General features: G+C 33.2%; 2 protein-coding genes across 2 annotated transcripts in view; one reads left to right on the top strand and one right to left on the bottom strand.

Annotated features, from left to right (window-relative positions):
• Nucleotides 1-444: 444 nt before the first annotated feature.
• LOC143078874 (arrestin domain-containing protein 17-like) overlaps nt 445-23675 on the bottom strand; it is a 42369-nt gene continuing 19138 nt past the window's right edge. The window contains exons 2-8 of the mRNA XM_076253895.1: nt 15560-15688; nt 15214-15333; nt 10359-10576; nt 9536-9718; nt 7977-8186; nt 5802-5976; nt 445-4797 (exon numbers count right to left, since the gene is read on the bottom strand). Of these exons, the coding sequence (XP_076110010.1) occupies nt 4610-4797; nt 5802-5976; nt 7977-8186; nt 9536-9718; nt 10359-10576; nt 15214-15333; nt 15560-15674 (1209 nt within the window). The 5' untranslated portion in view covers nt 15675-15688 and the 3' untranslated portion in view covers nt 445-4609. The remainder of the gene's footprint in view (nt 4798-5801; nt 5977-7976; nt 8187-9535; nt 9719-10358; nt 10577-15213; nt 15334-15559; nt 15689-23675) is intronic.
• On the top strand, nt 18531-21818 carry LOC143078503 (uncharacterized). Its single transcript, XM_076253365.1, has one exon. It carries the CDS (start codon nt 18531-18533, stop codon nt 21816-21818), a length of 3288 nt encoding a protein of 1095 aa, XP_076109480.1.

Below are 23675 nucleotides of genomic sequence, written 5' to 3'. Positions count from 1 at the left end.
TTTTACTTCTTTCCACTTCCACTCTGTGTTTTGATAAACCCTTTTCAACTGATTTTCATAGCTTATTTTCCTGTTGTACTGTTACACCTCTCTCCCAGGTAAGGGTAGGGTTGCCGCCTTCAGACTAGAATTATCATGCCTCATGTGCAGAGCCTGTAATTCAGTGATTATTGTTTGTTGCTGTGTTTCTTTTTTTAATTCATTATTTTGTACATAAATCAAGCCGTTAGATTTATTATTTGAATTGTTTTACATTGGTCATTTTGCGGCCTGTTATAGCTGACTATGAGGTATGCTTTTACTGATTGCTGAATATGAAGGCAATACAGTTACCTATAGTTGTTAATTTCCATGTCATTTGGTGTCTTGCAGAGAGTTGTCTCATTGACAATCATATCACATCTTCTTATTTTTATAAGCTGAATTTTGAAATAAAATCATAAATATTTAACAGATATTATTTAATTTTAAAACTACCAGCTTTTTCATTTTACAAATAAAAAAAACATCACTTACAACATTGCATTGCTTATTGTTTTATAAAAATGTCATGAAAAGACTCAGAAAATATCAATGAATCCAATAACAGACAATAACAAGAATATATGTCAATAGGACACCCTAAAATTTGAATACTTCACCTTATAATGAACATGGGAACTAGGTGTCAAGATAATGTGACCCTAAATTTTAGGTATAGAACCTTTACAAAACATTCAACCTGCGAATGCACTGATTTCGCAATATCACATTTATATGGTCAGTAAACAATAAAATCAACGCTAAAAGTTCAGATTAAAATTAACACTGTGTACAAAGTTTCAAATTAATGTGATCACAACTTAATGGTAAACTTACTTAACAAAATTTAACCTGATACAAAATGAATGAACCAATGTACGGACAAACCAATTAGGATGCAGAACCCAGAAAAATATAAAGTCCCTATAAACTATCTTAGGTTGAGCATAAACAATGTGCTGTATTGGTCTTTTGTAAAAAAAAAATTAGATGTATTAATGAATTAAATTATACATAAACTACTTAAATGCAATTGAATGTAAAATATCTTTGTTTTTATGATAACTTGGCAATATCTCATATAATGTGTTAAACATAACTTATGTCAATGTCATTTATATAGTGTATAGGTCATCTTGAGATTTTAATGTATATATGGATATCTTAAGGTGAAGATATGGCCTATCAGATTGATGAGAACCATTTTAAACTGTGGTCCATATCTTAGAGCAAAAGTCATATATAGAAACCCAAGTGTAAATTGTATTCTTTTCATTGAGGAAATTATCTATCCATAATTATGTTTTTTTGTTCCATTTATCACTCTATTTCAATACTAAATTCCAGGCTACATTAGTTATCAGATGTTGAAATCTTATAAACCCATTCAGAAGATACTACATTTTGTAATAACTAAAGAAACAAAAACTGAGGGAACCCTATGAACCCTGAAAGGATTAAGTCGAATGTATACATAGGGTTAGCATAATTTTCTATGCATGTATCAACCCCATCCAAAGCTGAACTCAAAATGTTACAGCTTGTATTTAAAGATATAATACAGAAACAAAATGTCACTTCTAACTTGAGACATAGTCATATCTTATACTGGTCATCTTTTTGTGACAGTAACTATTAAACTTATGTTATGTTGATTTCAGTCATTATTTCCCATAATTTTTTAGGGCAGTTTTTGTGAAAGGAGAACACCAAGTTACCATAATTAAGTCTTTAAATTGTCAAAATACATCAGCGTAATATAATAATTGAGATATGTTAACACCATACCATTAGGAAGTGGGTATACAACTACTAAGCTACTGGTATTTGATAGTTTTATCATTTTCTCCACTTTGTGTTTGTATAATTGGTTTAGGCTTGATAACTATTTTGATATGAGCGCCACTGATGAGTCTGGCGTACTAAATTATATCCTGAAACTATTTACTGCTTATTAAAAGACATAATACTTGATTAAATAACATCAAGCTTAGAAATCACAAAGACAAAATTCCATCCTTTGCTTTAACGGGAATTAAAAAAAAATTACATATAAAAATATACATGTACATAGATAATAGAGTTTTCTAAATATATTTATATTTCTACAAATAAAATAACAAGATTAATAATTAGTTATAAAATCAATATAGTAATCATCTAATTACCTAAAACATAAATGTATATGTACAATTAGCATAAAATTTTCTACAATAAATTAAAAGATAGCACACTTTAAACAAACGTTTTCAAGTGAAATAAACATAGCACCTTTCTACAAAAACAACATTTAATATAGTAGTTACATAAAATATACAATAAGTATCAGCCAGTTATAATGTTCAACTCCACCTTTCCATGTATTAAAATGAAGTAAATTTAATTGATTTAGATAATACCAATGATACTGGTATTGTTAGTCTGGATGTATTGTCTTTAACTTCTGATTAATTCTTAGTATGTTATTCTATTTTTTACATTTCTTTTTCTGATCACTAAAAACACATCTATCAAATTTTGCATACAAAATATTTGTATAAATCATCCAAATTAAAATTTTAAAATATCACATTCTTATAATTAATCGTCAGAAAATGTTAGCAAGAATGTAGCTATATCCTGACTATAGTAGATATGTGTTGAGAAATGCTCCCTCATACTTCAAAACATTAAAAATTTTCTTAAAGTAAAGAATATTTCATGAAACAAATTGTGATTACAGAAATATAAGATCTTACCCTTAGCTTTAAAAGACTTTTGATGGTCAAAGACTTAATGAAACTTGATATGGAATATGCATTACCCAGATAAAACTGAATTCAAAGTCAATGAATGGTCAGAGTGATCTGCTTCTAAAGAAGTTTGTCAACCTCCTTAGATGCATCTTTTCACCAAGTTAAATCGTAGCGGGTTTATAACAATATGCAAATTGTATTTGAAAGAAAAGTAGAACATCTAAAGATTGAAAAATATAGCAATTGGTCATACAACTTCCATTTTATGACTTATGGTCAGTCTCTCCAATATGCATTAATATTTGTAGACCAAATATTATTGCTGTATAGTTATTAGTTTCTGTATAATAGCTGTCTATTATTATATACATAATGGTTGATAGTGTTGATTGAAAAATTGGTGTTTAACACCACTTTCAGAACTATTGCCCTATCTCTTTGCAGTCAGTTTTTTTTTAGGAAGACAGAGTGCCTAGGGAGAACCAACGTCCTTCAGTAGAAACTAACAATCCTAGTCATATGAGATTGGAGTCAAACACACCTGTCAAAGGCCAGATTCCAACTCACAATCTTAATGTTGACAGCCTTAGTAGTGATACAGTAGTTTGACAACTTAGAACACTCTGCCACCAAGGCCCCATTGATATGGACACAGGGTTATTTAAGAGCTCTCTAAATATTGCTAAGGCAAGACAAAAATAAAATATATAAATCTGATCAGTTTTATGATATAAAACTTAAATGGCAAGACTGATCATTTAAATAATAAAATATTTAATGACTAGAAAAAAAATATATAAGTTTGAGAAATATTCTTCAAAATTGTACATCATATATATCAAATAAAGTGAGAGAGAAAATAGATTATTTTAAAACTATGGGTCAATTATTGCTAACAAATTAAATTTACCAAATGGGTTCAATTAGTGAATAAGGTATATAGTTCATTTGCTTTTAAAAGTTTTCACTATACATGCTATAGTTTGGCATATTGGTAACAAGAAAATCATACAGTGATATGAATATACAAGTATCAAAACATATGCCAATTCCCATTCTTGTACATGGAGAATGTAAACAATTAGAAATAAAAATTACAAAGTTCATTATGATAGATACTGTCTATAATGCCCCTTTTCCCATCAAAAATGCAAAATTTGCTTTAAACAACCTAGTAATTTTATTGGGGTGTGAAAGTGTTGACCAAAAAAACATTTTTATGAGAAGAGAAGATGTGATTCCTTTTAAAACTGTATACATGATCAACACTTTTACACCCAATAAAATTACAAAACAATGTATTCATTTCTTATAATTACATTTTTATTCTAATATGATGGATGTGTCATCATCAATTGTAACATTTTATTTTGATATAAAAGTTAATTTTTGTTGCAAGCCAATCAAACTAATAAATTCTTGTGAAACATACATGTAGATGTAATTATTTAGGCATGAGTGCAATTGAAATTATTTCATCCAAATAATGATATATATCACATGTCATGAAAAACAAGTTCCTTCATAATACAAATTCCAACTGGAACAAATATAACAGCATTAGTTCTTCCATTACAGTATTGGTTCCTACTAGAATAAATGGTATAGAATGTTTGTTCCAACAGGAAGATATTATGGCAATGATCATAACAAAGTTTCCTGTGGAATTTCTATTAGACTGAACAAGTATATAGATATAAAAAGATGTATTATGAGTGACAATGAGACAACTTTCCATCCAAGTCACAATTTGTAAAGTAAACCATTATAGGTCAAAGTACAGTCTTCAACATGGAGCCTTGGCTCACACACCGACCAGCAAACTATAAGGCGATACATATATATACTCCATTCTACAACTCATCATAAGATGGAGGTGCTGGCCGTACTGGTTGTGGTTGTGGACCTGAATAATTCTGCTGGTTCCAGTTATAGTACGTGTAAGCAGGGGCCCAGTTTCCATGTGTTGTTGTATGTTCTCCATCATCTTCATCATGAATATCCACTGCTCCAAACACACATTCAGCATAAGATGGAGGTACTATTATAAAACAAAATAAAATTGTAGAATACACATTCAGCATAAGATGGAGGTACATGTACTATTATAAAAGATAATTATATTGTAGAATACATATTCAGCATAGGATGGAGGTACTATTATAAAAGATAATTATATTGTAGAAAAAACTTTAGGATGTTCACTACTCTGTTTATAAATAACAAGATTTTAAAAATACTGTTATAAATTGATATTATATAAATGAATAGTAAAATTGGTCTTTTTTAACATTCATCTTCAGTTCTAACTAAACCATAAAAAAGTTAAACATATATAATAACATCTAACACAAGTATTGTTTCCAAACAAAAACATGTGGTAACATTTACATTCTGATTCAGGTGCAATGTTATCCAAACAGCTTTTACTGTAATGTAAATGTGATGCTTTATTGCTTGAATGTGATGCAATCTATAATGGTTTTCATATACCGGTAGATTGTGTTGTGGATAGGATTCTTTTAGAAACAAGATGGTATTTCAAAATTGTCTTGTTACCAGGATGCTATATGAATTTTTTGGGTGGAGACAACTCTGCTTGTACATATATGTTAAATAAGTTTACTTCTGCTTTTTTAAAGGAAATTTTAGAAAACTTAATGTCAATGATAAGTTGAGAATGCAGTAAAAACATAACATGGCATAATTTGAATGAAACTTTTCAGAAATTGATATTTTGATTTAAAAAAGAATGTGTCCATAGTTCACAGATACCCCATTTGCACTATCATTTTCTATGTTCAATGGACCATGAAATTGGGGTCAAAACTCAAATTTGTCAATAAAATTAGAAAGATAATATCATTAGAGAATATGTGTACTAAGTTTCAAGTTGATTGGACTTCAACTTCATCTAAAACTACCTTGAACACAAACTTTAAGCTGAAGCTGGACAGAAGGATGGACGGACGAACGAATGAACAAACGAAGGAATGCAGACGGAAAAACATAATGCCCATAAATGGGGCATAAAAATAACCTTACATTCATCATATGATGGTGGAGCTGATGGGAACACTGAAAGCTCAATTTGTGATGGTGCAACTTCATTGGATGTAGGTATTCTGGGTGCACACGGCTGAACTGCCCTAGCTGGCTTTGTTCCTATTATTATTTCTCTCTCCACTTTAAGAGATGACCAGCCACTTGGAATCTTCAACTAAAATAAAGAATAACTGTAAACTAACAATATTATTATTTACTTTCTCTCGAACTTTTGACGTCATACAACAATCGCTTCACACTGTGACGTCAGATATTTTCTATCATGAAGTCAAAATTTGACGGGAACTTTTGTGATGTCCAGTAATGGTGGACAAATAGCAATAAGGTGTATTGTAACATTACTTCTGGTTAACCACAATAACTGTTTGTACTTCACTGTTTTATTTCATTGTTTACTTGTCCTGAAGACACCACACTTGCTGACAAAACATGTGGGCCAATAAAACTATTACTTTGTAGTAATTCATGAGTGTTGTTGTCTTTAATGAGGATATGAAATAAATAATGTACACATACGAAATAGATAAGATCTATTGCATGACAGAATTATAAAGTCTTATTGAAGCTGAGATATGAACTTTTCCTTGACAAAAATAACGAAGAGGCTCTATCTATGTGCATCTACAACAATGGAAACTCTCTTACATTGTGGACTAGAATGTATATGTATTTTAATTCAAGACAAAAACTCTTTTTTGCTGATCTTGCATTGCTAATCATAATTGTGTTTAATGTTGTTTTTTTGCTTTTTTGTCCGAGAACACACAAAAAAGTGTACATCATTCCTATATAGAATCTTCTGACAATTTTTGTAAATCTTATCCTGCTCCTGCTGATAAGATTTCCATTTTGAGTGTCTATTTATCTATTCCAGTTTTCAGGATAATAGGGAAAATATGCTAGATAATGTAAATAAATTTCTATCTATCTTATACGGTTTGTAAGATATTAGACAAAAAAGCAAAACATTGGTAAACAATCACCATTAAAATGCAATAACTCTTATAAGAAGACAACTGAATAATTTGGAAATGTGGACTTATTTATATTGTCTTGCTGATCATTTTTGCAATTCAAAGTTTTTGTTTATCTATTTAAATTTTCAAGATAATAGGCAACATATGAAAACATGTTAAAAAAGTCAACTAAGGGCAATAACCCCTACTAGAGGTCTTCTGACTTAAATAAACATTAGGTAGAGCTCAACACTCTGAACATTTTTGCCCTTTCATCCAGACTTTCATTTTACCTTTATGTTCTATTTTTAGCCCAAACCCATATCTCCTATCTTGGTTAGCAGAGAGTCATCAGACATTTTTTTAACAAGATACCAAAATCATGATTGTGGTCAAGTTGGGTTAAGTTTAGCCAAGCAGTTTCAGAAAAGAATTTTGTAAAAGTAAATAGACAACATCAAACAACAATGAAAGACAATGACAGACAATGGGCACCAAGTGATGAGAAAAGCAAAGGGCAAACTGAGTTAGTAATAAGACAATGTTGCAAATAAAATGAACAGTTCAATCCTTCTTGGAGTTAATGCACTAAAAGACAATTTTTATCTTTTTTGTGTTTAGGGAAAAAATTTATAAAGATAGAGAGAAATAGTTTATATAAAACATGATCAGTATATAACAAGATCAACAAAACGATTTTCCTCATGAATTTTACTAGTCTACTATGTTAGAGAGTGTCCATTGTTGAAGATTTGCATAGACCTTGGCAAAAGACACAATCAGGCTCTTTAGAGACTCTTGTTTAAAAAAAAATAACACTTTATCAGATTCAATTTCTACAAAAGACTGGAAATATATCTTTTTGTTTTTGGTGAAATAACATAAAAAATTTGGTGCACACTGAATAACGCGCGAAGCGGGTTATTTAACAGTGTGCATCACATTTTTTATATTATTTCGAATAGACAGAAAAATTATTACAGTCATTTCTTATAATTTAATTCTAAATTCCATTTTAAACGGTAGAAAACCATGAAAAAACGTTGATGACGTCACGGTCACATGACTAAATTATGTCTATGGGCTGATAACATAATAACGTCAGCCAATCAGCAGACGTGTTACATCCAAAATTAAATTATTAATAAATAACTGTCATCTGATAATATTTTTGAGATATAACTTTAAATTTACTTACAATAATAAAATACTGAAGGTTTATAATATTGCAGCCTTCTAGAATGGATGGTGGTAATGAAGGTATAGTTGAGGCACCACTGTATGTCTGTTTAGAATTTTTCTTAACACGAACAGCCTGGTTGAACATGCTAAAGTTTTCTTGTTTTGTATGATAATGAGGTTTTCCTGATGAGAAAAAACTGTCTGAATATCCTGTAAAAGTTGCAACCTGGAATAAAAAGAGAAAACAATTTCATGGTCAAACTGTTATGTCATGTAAACCTTGTCAATTTTGAAAAAGATCATCATTACACTTTAATAAGGCATGTCAAGGACAAAATCTTTGATGCAATGGGAAGTTTGTATAAAGGCAGTTAAGAATATATATGGTTTTATGGTTTAAGGGTAAGGATTTAAACAATTTTCAAGATATTTAAATTAAAGCTGTTATCCTAATGCTAGTAATTTAAAGGTTTGATTGGCTTGCTTGTTTGTAATTAAGATTGACATCTACAAGCAATAGACAGGCAAAACTTAAGCTTGTTGACATTATACATAACACCCAATAACATTTAAGTATCTATAATCATGATAATGTATACAAGCTGAAACCCCACATTTCTATTGATTGCAGATGCCAATCTTAATTACAATGCTTGAGCAAACAATTATAAAAACAAAGCAAGCAAGCCAACCAAACCTTTAAACTAAAAGCATTAGGATAACAGCTTTAACAAACAGGATATATATACACAAATAATGCAAGATCTTTTAATGAAACACTTGAATTGGATCCATGTCCACTAGTACAATCTGTGACAAACTCAACAGAAACACGAAATACTGGTTTTGTACCTCATGGAAATTTGAGTTGTCCACCCTTTGGTTGATTTCATGTCAATTCTCTTTGATTCATATTTCAATTAACTCAATTTTTTTCAATTTCCCATCAAATTTCTAGATAACAAATGTCTTTCTATCCACCAGTTTTCATATCTTATAAATATAGAAACTGAGAAATGTAATAAATATGATGACACATACATACCTGTCGTAACATGAGATATGATGACACATACATACCTGTTGTAACATGAGATATGATGACACATACATACCTGTCGTAACATGAGATTAAATATGATGACACATACATACCTGTCGTAACATGAGATATGATGACACATACATACCTGTTGTAACATGAGATATGATGACACATACATACCTGTTGTAACATGAGATATGATGACACATACATACCTGTCGTAACATGAGATATGATGACACATACATACCTGTTGTAACATGAGATATAATGACACATACATACCTGTTGTAACATGAGATATGATGACACATACATACCTGTCGTAACATGAGATATGATGACACATACATACCTGTTGTAACATGAGATATAATGACACATACATACCTGTCGTAACATAAAATATAATGACACATACATACCTGTCTTAACATGAGATATGATGACACATACATACCTGTCGTAACATGAGATATGATGACACATACATACCTGTCGTAACATGAGATATGATGACACATACATACCTGTCGTAACATGAGATAAAACTCAGATATTGTATTGCCACTTTGATTGTTAATCGTCACATCATAAATAAGAGGCTCCCCTGGGACAAAAGCCGTCTTGTTTATACTTAAATCCAACTCCACCGAGCCATCTTCACAGCAGCAACCTTCAATTGTCTCATTACGATGTTCATAAATGGGATTCTACAAAATAAAATTTAGACTCCAGACTTTTGAGTTATCAAAACATCATTATACTTTATAAAGCTCCATCATGCAGGAAGTAGTGCTGTTTCATAAGATCACCTGAATTCCACCCTATTTTGTCAATTCACTACCGCACCCTTCATTTATTAAAGAAGCAAACCAAAGTTGCCATTCTGTGTTTATATTTTATATGTATCCTTAATAATATAGTTCAACAAATTTAATTTTGAATCATAGAAAAATTACTTTGAACTGACTCCAATGATCCAAGATTCTGTAATGAGGAGTACCTGAATTCCACACATGCTTAAAATCATATAAGAAAAATCAAATAACTTACATTTTGTTTTTTATTTTCACACATGTTTTAGGAAACTGACAATAGTCACGATTTTTTTTTATGTATTTTGTAAGAAATAAATCATGTGACATAATTTAATTGCTTCTTTTGGAAAAGATGACATTTTGTAGACTTGACATGCAACTTTTTCTGTAAGTTTTACTTTCACTGGAGACTTCATCTTTTGATATATATTGTCACTGATTTTGTGTATCTTTAAGTGAATTTAGCCTTGTTGAAATACTATCACTAGTTGCTTATAGTCTCATTGTCTTATACTTGTACAGTCTAACTTACCAGAGCACTGAGAAGTTGGCTGCAGTCTAAATGATGGATAACTGTAAAGGGTTCTTTTATAATTTCATCAAATTTCCAAGGTCGATCAATGATTGCACTACATGTGTATCTGACATATCCCCTTTTACCCTCATAGGATGAAGGTGTATCTGAATTCAAAGGGAAGTTAAACGGATAAGTAGCATACCCCTCTGGGTGCAACCGAGATCCTTCCATACCTAAAAGTATAAGGTAAGCAGAACAAATTAGTTTGTATGTAGACCTGATTTATTACAGTGATGAGCAAAGCAAATATTAGTCAGGTGTTTACTGATATCAAAATACAGTGTCACACGATTAGAATGACAAAAAAATAATTATCACCCATTTCTGGGGTCAACATGCAATAAGCAACCAACAAATGTTGTGGGCTTGGTTGAAAAATTCTCTTTGTCGGATTGTTGCATGTATAACTATTAACAATGGGGAAAACACAAAATTGACAACCAAACCATTTACAATTCACTGCATGTTCTTTTTAAATTTTGCAGTTAATAGTATAAATCTTAACATTCTTTCAAAACTTTTTTTACCTTTTTTACAAAAAAAAACACATGCTCCGGCAGGCGCAGCTTTATATGACCACAGAGGTCAAACCCTGAACAGTCGGGGCAAGTATGGACACAACATTTAAGCTTGATACAGCTCTGAATTTGGATTGTGATTAAATAGTTGACACAACATAGGTTTCTGACACAGAATGAATGTGGTCTAAGAACTTGAACTTAAAAACTTAAAAAAATTTAAATTTGACATTTACCATCATAGAACCCCAAGAATTCAATTTTTGATGAAATCAAATAATGTTCAATTTTAGACCCTTAAGACCTCAATGTGGACCAATTTGATAACGGGCCCAAATATTAAAAATCTAAATACATGGTTAGATTCAGCATATTGAAGAACCCCATATATTCAATTTTTGTTAAAATCAAACTAAGTTTAATTTTGGACCCTTTGGACCTTTTAAATGTAGACCAATTTGAAAACATGACCAAAAATTAAAAATCTAAATACACGGTTAGATTTGGCATATATATCAAAGAACCCTAATAATTCATTTTTTGATGAAATCAAACAAAGTTTAATTTTGGACCCTTTTGGCCCCTAATTCGTAAATTGTTGGGACCAAAACTCCCAAAATCAATCCCAACCTTCCGTTTATGGTCATAAACCTTGTGTATAAATTTCATAGATTTCTATTTACTTATACTTAAGTTATAGTGTGAAAACCAAATGTCTTTGGACGATGACGCCGACGTCATACCAATATACGACCCATAAATTTTCAATTTTTGCGGTCGTATAAAAACCTTATCCATAAATTTACATATCCCAGGAAAAGCCCTTTTTCTTCTTCCCATGAAAACTGATACCCACAAATTTTAATCATAGAGCAGATTGCTCTGAGGGATACGATTGCCATTGTTTTCATTGACACAAGTATGGCTGGATGGTATTATTTTCAAAACTAATTCAACTGCACATGTAAAATGCAATTTATGTAATCTGAATAGTTACTCAACTCTAAATATAGCCAATCCTTGATACAAGTGTATGAACAATGTACTTTAGTTTGTTTTAGTTTTGTACAATCAATTCCAAGTTTACTTTCCACAACAGTCACTGAGAGTGAGAGAAGGTATTTCACTTCAATTCTTTAAGATAATATCACCTATTTTCCTACGCTAATTCTAGAAGGAACCCCATTCCTAACTCTTTAAATATTTAATTTCCTTTAGGTCAGTGGGCATGACTCCTTTCTGTACACATTCCTCTGTTTAAATTGCAATCGTTTTTAATATAATACAACGTCTATCCAAAAAACGAGTTAATTTCTCGACGTGTGGTATCGTATTTTTGATTCAGAATTGACAGAGGTTACTTACTGAAGGGAGACAACTTGAAACGATAATATGGAAGACTCTATTTCGGCTGAAGGGGTGTTGTAGTTACACCTTTACAATGTGGACTACATTTATTTTAATTTAAATGATGCATACGATTTAAAATTATGCAACATTAATAACCCTCAATAGCAGACAGGCATAGAAAGGATCTCATGAGTTTCAAATTAATCAATGGAGTGGGGAATCCAGAGCAACCATTCAATCTGATACCCCTGGAAGTCAAGAAAATTATACGCATGCCCATAATTACCTAAACAAACCTCAGACTTGTGATTTGGAGGAACAACGTATATTAAATGTTAATTAAATGACCTAGATAGTTCTCTATTTCTTTATGGAAGTACAATTTTATTTTGACATAATATGAGTTTCTGTCAGAAAAGAACGAAAAGGCTTGTAATTGCATGTAAAGTGATGAAAAGCGGGTACACACCATGTGACAAAATCCTCACGTGTAAACCTTTGAAAAGCGTGTATTACACGCGAATATCATGTCACTTGGCAAGTATGGTTTCTGACACAAAAACAAATGTCAAGATCTTATAAATCTATTGCACAATATTGTGCAATTAAAGATTTCTTCTTTTAACTTTTTAAAAATTTTAGAAATTTGAAGAAAAAAAAATTGAAAACAACTATCACGCCCCCTTTTTTTTTAGCAATTAGTCCAAAACCTGACATTTCTTTATACATAATATACAAGTAGTGTAAGGGAGGTAAATACAAACATACCCAACATTGTAAGTTAAATGTTTGAGAATTACCTCCCTTACTCTTAAATTTTCTTAATTGTCCATTGACCAGAAATACCTAGTTTTCCCCCTTTTTTGCCCCTAATTCAGAATTTTGCGCCATAAACCCCAAAAGTCATAACTAACCATCCCTTCATGGTATGGAAATTTGTGGTTTAATTTCAGAGAGATTCATACACTTAAAAATAAGTTATTGTTTGAAAACTACAAAAATGATTTTGGGCCCCTTTTTGAACACTTATTCCTAAACTATATTGGGACCATAACCCCCAAAATCAATCCCAACCTTCCTTTAGTGGTATTGAATCTTCTTGTAAAAAAATATAGAGATCCATACACATGAACACAAGTTATTGTCTGTAAACTAGAAAAATCCTTCTTTTTGGCCCTTTTTTGGCCCCTTATTCCTACATATTCAGAAAAATTCATAAGGGTTCCACAGAACCCAGTGTCTCGCCTACTTTTGCTGTTAATCGCAGACTCAACAAAAATGAGGAAAAACATCAATAAAAATTTCCCTCTCGATACTGTCTTTTGATTGAAAGAAGCTTCCAAGTTTGGTAAAAAATCCAGGATAGTTTATGAATCTAATAAATGTTTTATAAATTTTAACTGCACACTGTATGTAATGTTAACTGGAAGAAAAACTAAGTCCATTTATAAGTAAAATACGGAAAAAGTGATTTTTTTTTTTACAAAATTTACTTCTGAATAATATCTTAAGATCAGAAACAAGCTTTTGTCTAAGTTTGGTAGAAATCCAGGATAGTTTAAGAACATTATAAAAATTTTAAAAACTTAAACCACAGAGTGAATGTTTTGTCTCTGGCAAAAAAACTAAGTCCATTTATAAGTAAAATACGGAAAAGTGGAAATTTATTTTTACAAAATTTTCTTCTTGATACTCTCTAATGATCATAAACAAGCTTCTGTCCAAGTTTGGTACAAATCAAGGATAGTTTATGAAAGTCATTAAAATTTCGAAAACTTTAACCACAGAGTGAATGTAATGTTTCCTCGCAGAAAAACTAAGTCCATTTATAAGTAAAATACGGAAAAAATGGAATTTTATTTTTACAAAATTTACTTCTGGATACTTTCTTATGATCATAAACAAGCTTCTGTCCAAGTTTGGTAGAAATTCAGTATAGTTTAAGAAAGTTATTAAAATTCTAAAACTTTAACCAAAGAGTGAATATTTGTGGACGCCGCCGACGACGACTACGACGACGCCGACGACGGAAGGTAGGATCACTTAGTCTCGCTTTTTTGACTTAAGTCGAAGGCTCAACAAAAATTAACCCAAACTGATTCCCAGCCTTTCCTGTGTTATATGGAAACTTGTGGTACAATGTCAGAGAGATCCATACAGTTACACACAAGTTATTGTCTTGAAACTAGAAAAATGCTTGTTTTTGGCCCCTTTTTGGCCCTTAATTCCTAGACTGTTAGCCCAATAACCCCTTAAAATAAATCCCAACCTTCTACTCATGGTATTAAACATTGTGGTACAATATCAGAACAATTGAAATACTAATACACATCTTTTTGTACTGAAACTAGATAAATGCTGTTTTTGGCCTCTTTGGGCCCCTAATTCCTAAACCTTTGGGACCATAACCCCCAAATCAATCCCAAGCTTCCTTTTGTGGTTATAAACATTCTGTTAAAATTTTATTGATTTCTTTTTATTTTGACTTATTCAAAAGTTATTATCCGGAAACAATCTGTCTTCGTAAGAATCTGAAATGTTCCTTAGTGTTTAGTATAAAACAGTTGACGTGAGGGAATGGCCCTGAGTCAATGGTATAAGGCTACAGATTGCTTGAAAGCAATCGTATCCCAAAAAATGATATCAGAGTATACGAAAAGCATATGAATTATAAAGAGTAAATGTTATGTCTATTAAACTATTAATGCCAGTTTGTTATCTGTACAGGTTTCACTGTATCTGATAAAGATTTACACATTTTTAGTTATAACTACCCTTTGATCCTGCATTAAGCATTTAATTGACAGCAGAGACATTGATGTCCTTCTTTCTGATTGGTGTGATTTAACTGTTCCACCATCTTTTAGTACTAACATCCACATGGAAGTATATTCTGATTGATATAATTTGATTTAACTTGTTAACTATCTTTAAGTACTAACCTCCCCACAGAAGTATATTCTGGTTGATATAGTTTTCTCTGGCTCTGTATTTTGTGGTACTTTTCCCCTGTTTTACATCCCAATAGGACTTTGCCTTTCCTTCCAAACATAACATTAAACCTGAAATATATGGATGTTTCATTTTAATCAGAAAAAAAGCTGAATTTATATAAAAACAAGAGTATACATGCTGAAATTTCTTACCTGAATTACTGACCATTAATTTAATGTTGAAAGTCTAAAATATATGTACTATGTTGAAAATGGACTATTAAAAAGACATCTATAAGCTTCTAAAATAACAATTTGCAGGAATCACAAAAAAGTGAAATTTTGATGAACTTACACCTCATTTTAGTTTCCTTCCCAAAGCCAACTTTGACCGTTCCTGATATTCTATCTCCTGCCACAAAAACTCTTGCTTGTACATCAAATGTAAGACTGAAGTGAGTCAACTTCATCTTGTCTCAGAATTCTGCCAAAAAAAATATCATGAGGTAATTAATATCATAAAATATATTATAAAATTGTTCTTAGTTGCATATATATGACTAATATAAACACTTCACACTTTCTCCAACATGCAAAATGTTCATAACATCTGCAAGTACAAATGCATGCACCAAAATTGTTTTAAGGATGTTCTTTACCCTGTTTCAAAATTAATAATAAATTCCATCATCATGATCATTTAGTGGCTAAATTCATAACTGATGGTAACTGGTTTTCATACCCACACATTTGACAAAATTCCACTGGCAATATTTTTTATTTATGAAAAAGTTGTCTTATTTCTTTTTTAAACATGTGCATTGACTATTTTCGTTTTCCTTTGACTTCGTCCGCCAGGGACTGAACAAAAATTATGGCAAAAAGAGCAGAAAATATTTTTCTTAAATAAATTCATAAAAATAATACAATGTTTTCCAAGAACCTTAGTCATGTTAGTATTTAGAAGTCGGATGCAGGGGCTTTGCAGGACAGTCAATGTGGCGGGCACTTAGGACCTTGGGAGTAGTAGGAGCAGAGAGGAAGAAACTGATTACAGAAGTGTGTAGAGAAGCAGAAGTGGCATCACAGTGGATTTGGAGGAAAAGAGACGAAGTGTGGAAAAGTACAAAGTGTTAGAACAATGAACATTTATTGTGTAGATAATGGACAGATTTAGATATACAGAACAGCATTCAGTTACAGAAGAACAGCAATGACATCAGCTGAGACATCGGAGCCGTGTAGGCCATCCAGTTCCAGGTTCAGATTGATCACCTGAGCCGGCGCACCTCTGGAGGTTGTTGTGGAATAGCGCCGAAACAGCCAAGGAAGGAGGACCCCACCTGATGATGGAATTGGATTAGCATTCCTTTGATGTTTACAAGGTAATCAACTTCTGGAACAGGGATGGGGTCGATTACTTTAAAATGTAATCGATTAAATTACAATTACTTTGCTAATAAAATGTAATCGATTACATGACAATTACACCGTATTTCATATGTAATCGATTACATTAGATTACTTTTCTTTATTGTAATCATGATTACTTTAGATTACTTATGATTACATTGTATATTGCTATATCAAAGTTTTTTTATAACTTTTTATCCACTTATTTTGGTGATTTTTTTTAAAAGCCTTAATTTATTCATCTTTTAAAATAATTTATAGACAAGACAGTTACAGTTACAGTGTAACATGTGTAATTTGATAAAATAGCTATAGACAAGTGTCCTTTCTCTATGTAAAAGATGTAAATTTATTTTTAAATACAAATTGTTACCAACTGCCTAATTAACAAAAAAACTAAAAATAAGGAAAAATTAATTAAGTATAGTTTTATTGTCTGTTGGACATAATTGACACATCCATTAATGTTTTTACAGGTGTTGATCACTACTTCCATTTTTTTAAACAAACAATGGGTGGGCTTTGGTACTAAAATTTTATTGTCTTAATAACGATATAAATAAAGTTAAAAGTGGTTGATTATCATTATTTGTTGAAAATTTTTAATACTTGATCTACATGTAATTGAAATTAATAGAATTATTGTCAGGTGAAAACACAAAACAGTTTTGTAACTTAGGAAAGATTATACATTTCTCTTCATATTAAGCAACAGTTTATTGTATTGATGAAACTTCTGACGTCACCTATTGTTTACTATGCATATTGTTTGCAATATTTATGCCATATGTATACATGGTACATGTACAAAATGTACTTGTTTATACTGGTGAGCCTTAAGGCTAATAAAGTTAATAAAGAATAAAAATAAGAAAGCACATATTATACACGAATTTATGGAAAATAAAATTCATTCAATTTTGTCAATAAATGAAACCTGGTTTTAACTTCCATTTTGAATTAAGTGGGCTTATATATTTATGCCTACCATCAAAGTCAAATAGGAACTAAATGTTTTCTGCATTTGAATTTCAATGTATTTATGTAAAAATATTGGGTAAACTAATAGGAAATTGGAGTTAATATCAGAAGTTTTCAATCAAGGAAAACAAATGCTTTCAAGGCATATTCTTGTATCATAAGAGTTCAATTTCACAAAGAAATATTGGACAGTAAATTTCTTTTTGTAAACTGTTAAAACAAAATAAAACACTTGTTTATACACATTTGTTATATAGATGATCACATTAAACAAGGTCCCATCATTGTGATTACTAGTTTCATGATTTTTCATTCACGCTTTACATTTTCTTATTTTTCATCTTGTCTATCAAAAACGATTTTCATATTTGTACAAGATTTGTAATCATCAAGTAATCTTATGAATGTAATCTTAAAGTAATCTAAAAGTAATCATGATTACACCTTTTTTTGCCATGTAATCGATTACATTACGATTACTTGTAATCAGAAATGGCATGATTACTGATTACATAGGATTACACTGCAAAATGTAATCGATTACAGCTGATTACAATTACTGATTACCATTACCCCATGCCTGTTCTGGAAACCCAGTGACCACCAGGAAAGTCTGGTTGACGACTGTGAAGAGAACAGTGGCAACCTGGAGAGACAGGAGGCAGCCAGGAGAGACTGGTAACCGGGACATGAGGCTTGGCAAGTCAAAGTGCATCTCCTGTGAAGGGGAACCCATTTTACACGCTATGGAACGATATATACTAAGACACCCTCGGGGCTGTGCGAGAGCGAGGGAGGATGAACAGCCCATAGGACAGGACCAGGAAACGACTATGGAACCGACAAGGACAACGAACCAGAACAACGGATGTAAATGTTTTTGTGGTAAAGTCTGTAAGAATTCTAGAGGTTTGAAGATCCATCAAAGTAGAATGAAATGTGTGCAACCCCATTCTGGCAATCAACGCACAGAGAGATCTGGTCAGACGGAGGAGGAGACCATCCAGGAAGCAAACCACAGTGATGATAGCCTCCCTGTGACCCAGGGTGAGGATGAGCACGAGGAACAGCCTACAGAGGTAGAACAACTTGACGAGGCAGAAGAGATAGAGAGGATAGAACCAACAGTCCATAGAGAAGACGGGATAGAAACAACAGTCCGTAAAGAAGACGGGATAGAACCAACAACCCGTAGAGAAGAGAATGAGCCACGCAAAGAGAAGATCAAATGGCCAACGAATGCAGACAAAGCAGCTTGGAAAGCGCTTGACGAAGATTTGGAAAACATCTTAGAGGCAACATTAGCAGGCAGTGTAGACAGAAAGATAACAGCAATGACGTCCATTATTTACAGCGTAGGAAAGGACAGATTTGGAGTGGTACCACAAGGGAAACAACCAACAAAACTAGGCCATAGTAACCGGAGACAGAAGAAGATCAAGGAATTGAGAGGAGACCTGAGAAGGTTAAAGAAGAGGTACAAAGTCGCCAATGAGAATGAAAGGTTACCATTACAGCAGTTAAGAAAGGAAACTAGGGAGAAACTTAAAACACTTACAAGAGCAGAAACGCATAGAAGAGATAGAAAGAAAAAGGCAAAGGAGAGAACAACATTTACAGCAAACCCATTTCAGTATATGAAGCGATTATTTGGAGCGAGAGGATCTGGCAAACTGGAAAACTCGAGGGAAGAAGTGGAAGAACATTTCAGGAAAACCCACAGTGATGAGAGACGAGGAGAAGACCTGGAAGAATGTGAGAAATTGTTAACACCAGAGGAGCCAAAAGAACAGTTTGATGAGTCAGACCTTAAGTTCCAAGAAGTGCAGGACGTAGTGAGAAAGGCAAGAGCAGGGTCAGCACCAGGACCAAATGGTATTTCATATAGGGTATATAAGAACTGTCCCAGACTGATCAGAAGGTTGTGGAAGCTATTAAAAGTAATTTGGAGAAGGAGAAAGATGACAGAGTCATGGTACAAGGCAGAAGGATGTTTTATACCAAAAGAAGAGAACTCCAGGAAAGTTGAACAGTTTAGAACCATCTCCCTATTGAACATTGAGGGGAAGATATTCCTGGCAGTTTTAGCAAGGAGAACGACGAGGTACCTGCTTGGCAACGAATATATAGACATCGCAGTCCAGAAAGGAGGCATGCCTGAAGTATCTGGTTGCATCGAACACACCAGCGTTATTACACAGATTTTAAGAGAAGCAAAGGAGAAGAAAAGTGACTTAGCAGTGTTTTGGCTAGATCTGGCTAATGCTTATGGGTCCATACCTCACAAACTAGTAGACCTGACATTGGAGAGGTATCATGTTCCACCAACTATCAGAACTATGCTGCGAGAGTATTTTGACAAGATTGAAATGAGGTTCACAGCTGGAGACTTCACCACAGCTTGGCAGAGACTTGAGGTTGGAATACTAACGGGGTGTACAGTATCAGTAGTCCTGTTTGCAGCAGCAATGAACTTGATTGTAAAATCAGTAGAAAAACCAAGTAGAGGACCATTATTGTCATCAGGGGTCAGGCAACCACCAGTAAGAGCTTTTATGGATGATATGACAGTGACAGCAAAAACAGTCATAGAGGGAAGATGGACTTTAGAGGAATTGGAAAGGATGATTAAGTGGGCCAGGATGAAGTTCAAACCAAGTAAATCTAGAAGTTTGATAGTGAGGAAAGGCAAAGTGCAAGATGAGACATTTGAGTTAGCAGGTGAAAAGATACCAACAGTTGGAGAGAAACCAGTGAAATGCCTAGGTAAAAAGTTTGATGCAACACTAGCAGATATGGTAAACATGGGTGAAGTTCAAATGCAATTGGTAGAATGGCTGACGAAGATAGACAAAAGTGGGCTCCCAGGAAGATATAAGGCCTGGATATATCAACATGGGGTCTTACCAAGGATATTGTGGCCATTACTAGTTTACGAGTTCCCATTGTCCAAAGTTGAGGCCTTAGAGAGAAAGATCAGTGCATGCCTAAGAAGATGGTTGGGTGTGCCAAGAAGTTTCAGCAGCATTGGATTGTACAGCACAGGAACAAAGCTACAATTACCAATGAAGGCATTGACAGAAGAGTATAAAGTTACAAAGACAAGACAGGTTATGACGTTGAGAGACAGCAAAGATGCTAAAGTGAGAGGAGCCAAAGTAAAGATCAGGACAGGAAGAAAATGGAAAGCAGAGGAAGCAGTTAAGGAAGCTGAGACTAGACTAAAGCACAGTGTCATCGTTGGTGTAACAGCAGTTGGTAGACAGGGATTTGGTATGACAACAAAACCAAGGTGGGATACAGCAAATGAGAAGGGACGGAGGGAACTGGTACAACAGGAAATACGACAGATGGAAGAAGAGAGTAGGAATGTTAAGGCAGTAGGAATGAAACAGCAGGGTAGTTGGTTGAATTGGCAAGGAGCGAGAAGCAGGGCTTTGACCTGGAGCGAGATTTGGAGTATGGAGGGATACAGATTGAGTTTTCTACTAAGATCAGTGTATGATGTTTTACCAAGCCCATCAAACCTCTATACCTGGGGGTTGATAGAAGACCCAACGTGCACATTATGCAAAGACAAACCAGCATCTCTACAGCATGTGTTGTCAGCATGTCCAGTCGCATTGAAAGATGGAAGATATACATGGAGGCATGACAGTGTATTGAAAACAATAGCAGCAAAGTTGGATACCACCAGGAGAAAGAAGAGAAAGATGCAGAAGAACATCACATTTGTAAATTTTGTGAGGGCTGGAGAAAAGAAAGATAACCAGGCAGAAGGTTTAGGGATACTTGGAACAGCATCAGACTGGCAGATGACAGCAGACATACATCAACGCATGAGTTTCCCAGCAGAAATAGCAGCAACATCGCTAAGACCAGATATAGTCATTTGGTCACAGGGAACTAGGCAGGCGGTCTTGCTGGAACTGACAGTCCCATGGGAAGACAGAATAGAGGAAGCTTATGAAAGAAAGATGGCAAAATACCAGCAGCTAGTAGAGGATTGCAAACAGCGGGGATGGAGGACGTGGTGTTTGGCAATAGAAGTCGGATGCAGGGGCTTTGCAGGACAGTCAATGTGGCGGGCACTTAGGACCTTGGGAGTAGTAGGAGCAGAGAGGAAGAAACTGATTACAGAAGTGTGTAGAGAAGCAGAAGTGGCATCACAGTGGATTTGGAGGAAAAGAGACGAAGTGTGGAAAAGTACAAAGTGTTAGAACAATGAACATTTATTGTGTAGATAATGGACAGATTTAGATATACAGAACAGCATTCAGTTACAGAAGAACAGCAATGACATCAGCTGAGACATCGGAGCCGTGTAGGCCATCCAGTTCCAGGTTCAGATTGATCACCTGAGCCGGCGCACCTCTGGAGGTTGTTGTGGAATAGCGCCGAAACAGCCAAGGAAGGAGGACCCCACCTGATGATGGAATTGGATTAGCATTCCTTTGATGTTTACAAGGTAATAGATAAGAAATGATTTGATCTAAGGCAAGTTTTCCATTTTTTTTTTTTTTTTGTGAAGCTATCAGAAATTGGTACACAATGTGGTAATTTGTCACAGAATTTGTAAAAAAATTCATCAGTAAGATTCTCATTCCTGGCCCCTTGACTTTTTATGATAACACGGAGTTGCCAATTTCTGTGTATATGTTCCAGACCGTATGAGTATTTGGACCGTACGTGTAGTCTGGACTGTATGTGTACTTTTTCAAAATACTCATACAGTCAGACCATATGCGTACGGTCTGACTGATATTAGGAAGTTGGTCAAGTTTATTAGATACAAATGCATATAGCAGATCAACATAACTTAACGCTTAAATTAATATAAAAAAGTTCAATGGTAATTGAAATAAAAACTTTATATTTTAACTATTTAAAAAATTCACACTAATTAAATCTGTTAATCTGTTGTATTTAGCATGTCGATCAGTAATACATTAATTGAATTCTGATCACTGAAATCGAAGATATCATAAGTAAACATGTGGAAGGACAATTGTTTTAGAATATTTAGCAACTTTACAAAAAATAGCAAATGCAAAGGAACATGCATGAACTGCAAACATGTAAACGTAAACATTATTTCATTACTTGTGGTAGCAAGTGCCACCTTGGGCAAGAGTACCAAAACAGGATTCAGATATACAATTAAACAAATATTTAATTTCATTTGTTCGCTTGTTCATTTTATCCATCTACTAGTAATTGTAATAATAGCAATTTGTAAAACTAAAAATAAAGATTGTGATAAATGTTTGTTTAAATTTAACCCATATGATCCAATAACATGTATGGTCAGCTCTTACTGGACCATACGCGTATTCTCATATGTATGCGTATGGTCAGATCGTACGAGTATATGTATACAGTCCAGACCGTACGCGTACGGTCCAAATACTCATATGGTCTGGAACATATATATCCATAATATCATGTATATGTCTCTGGTCACATGGTGATGGAAGTCACATGACAGATTCAACTGACTACAGTTATATACCATAACTAGGATTTTGCGTATAATTCCTAATTACAATGTACATTTACAACAACAACAACAACAACAACAACAACAACAACAACAACAACAACAATACTTTATTTTAAGAGATTACACAGTTAGCTATATAACTAATCTTCCCTGAGGCCATCATGAAAAATCAAACAAAATGCAAACATGCATACATTAGTATAAAAAGTCAAGTATGATAATAATGTTCAATACAACTTGATAAAATGTGATGAATCAAAGTACTGAAGTACTGAACATCAGAGGACCTCATGTTATGTTGGATTATTGATAAATGACAGGTGTTTATATAATACCTGCTGGACAGATGTTCACCTTACAATATAGTACACATTAAACAATTTGCTATCATAATTAAGATACCGTCTTATAGGTAGATAGTATTTTTTGTGAATTATCCATAAAATTTTACGTGGTCAAATGAAAACTGCTAGATCACAACTGCAATATCAATGCACTCGTTCTTATTAGAGGCCTGTAAAACAGGGCTTGTAATTCTTTGATGTATATATCTTTTGATTTTCTGTTAGAACAT

The sequence above is a fragment of the Mytilus galloprovincialis genome, chromosome 6 (genome assembly GCF_965363235.1).
Source record: "Mytilus galloprovincialis chromosome 6, xbMytGall1.hap1.1, whole genome shotgun sequence".
NCBI lineage: Eukaryota > Metazoa > Mollusca > Bivalvia > Mytilida > Mytilidae > Mytilus > Mytilus galloprovincialis.
Note: the sequence above shows the minus strand (reverse complement) of the source record. Positions and strands in the feature narration are given on the sequence as shown.

What these genes read in the sequence shown, in the direction of transcription:
- LOC143078503 (XM_076253365.1), top strand. Translation starts at nt 18,531, where the DNA reads ATGAAATGTGTGCAACCCCATTCTGGCAATCAACGCACAGAGAGATCT.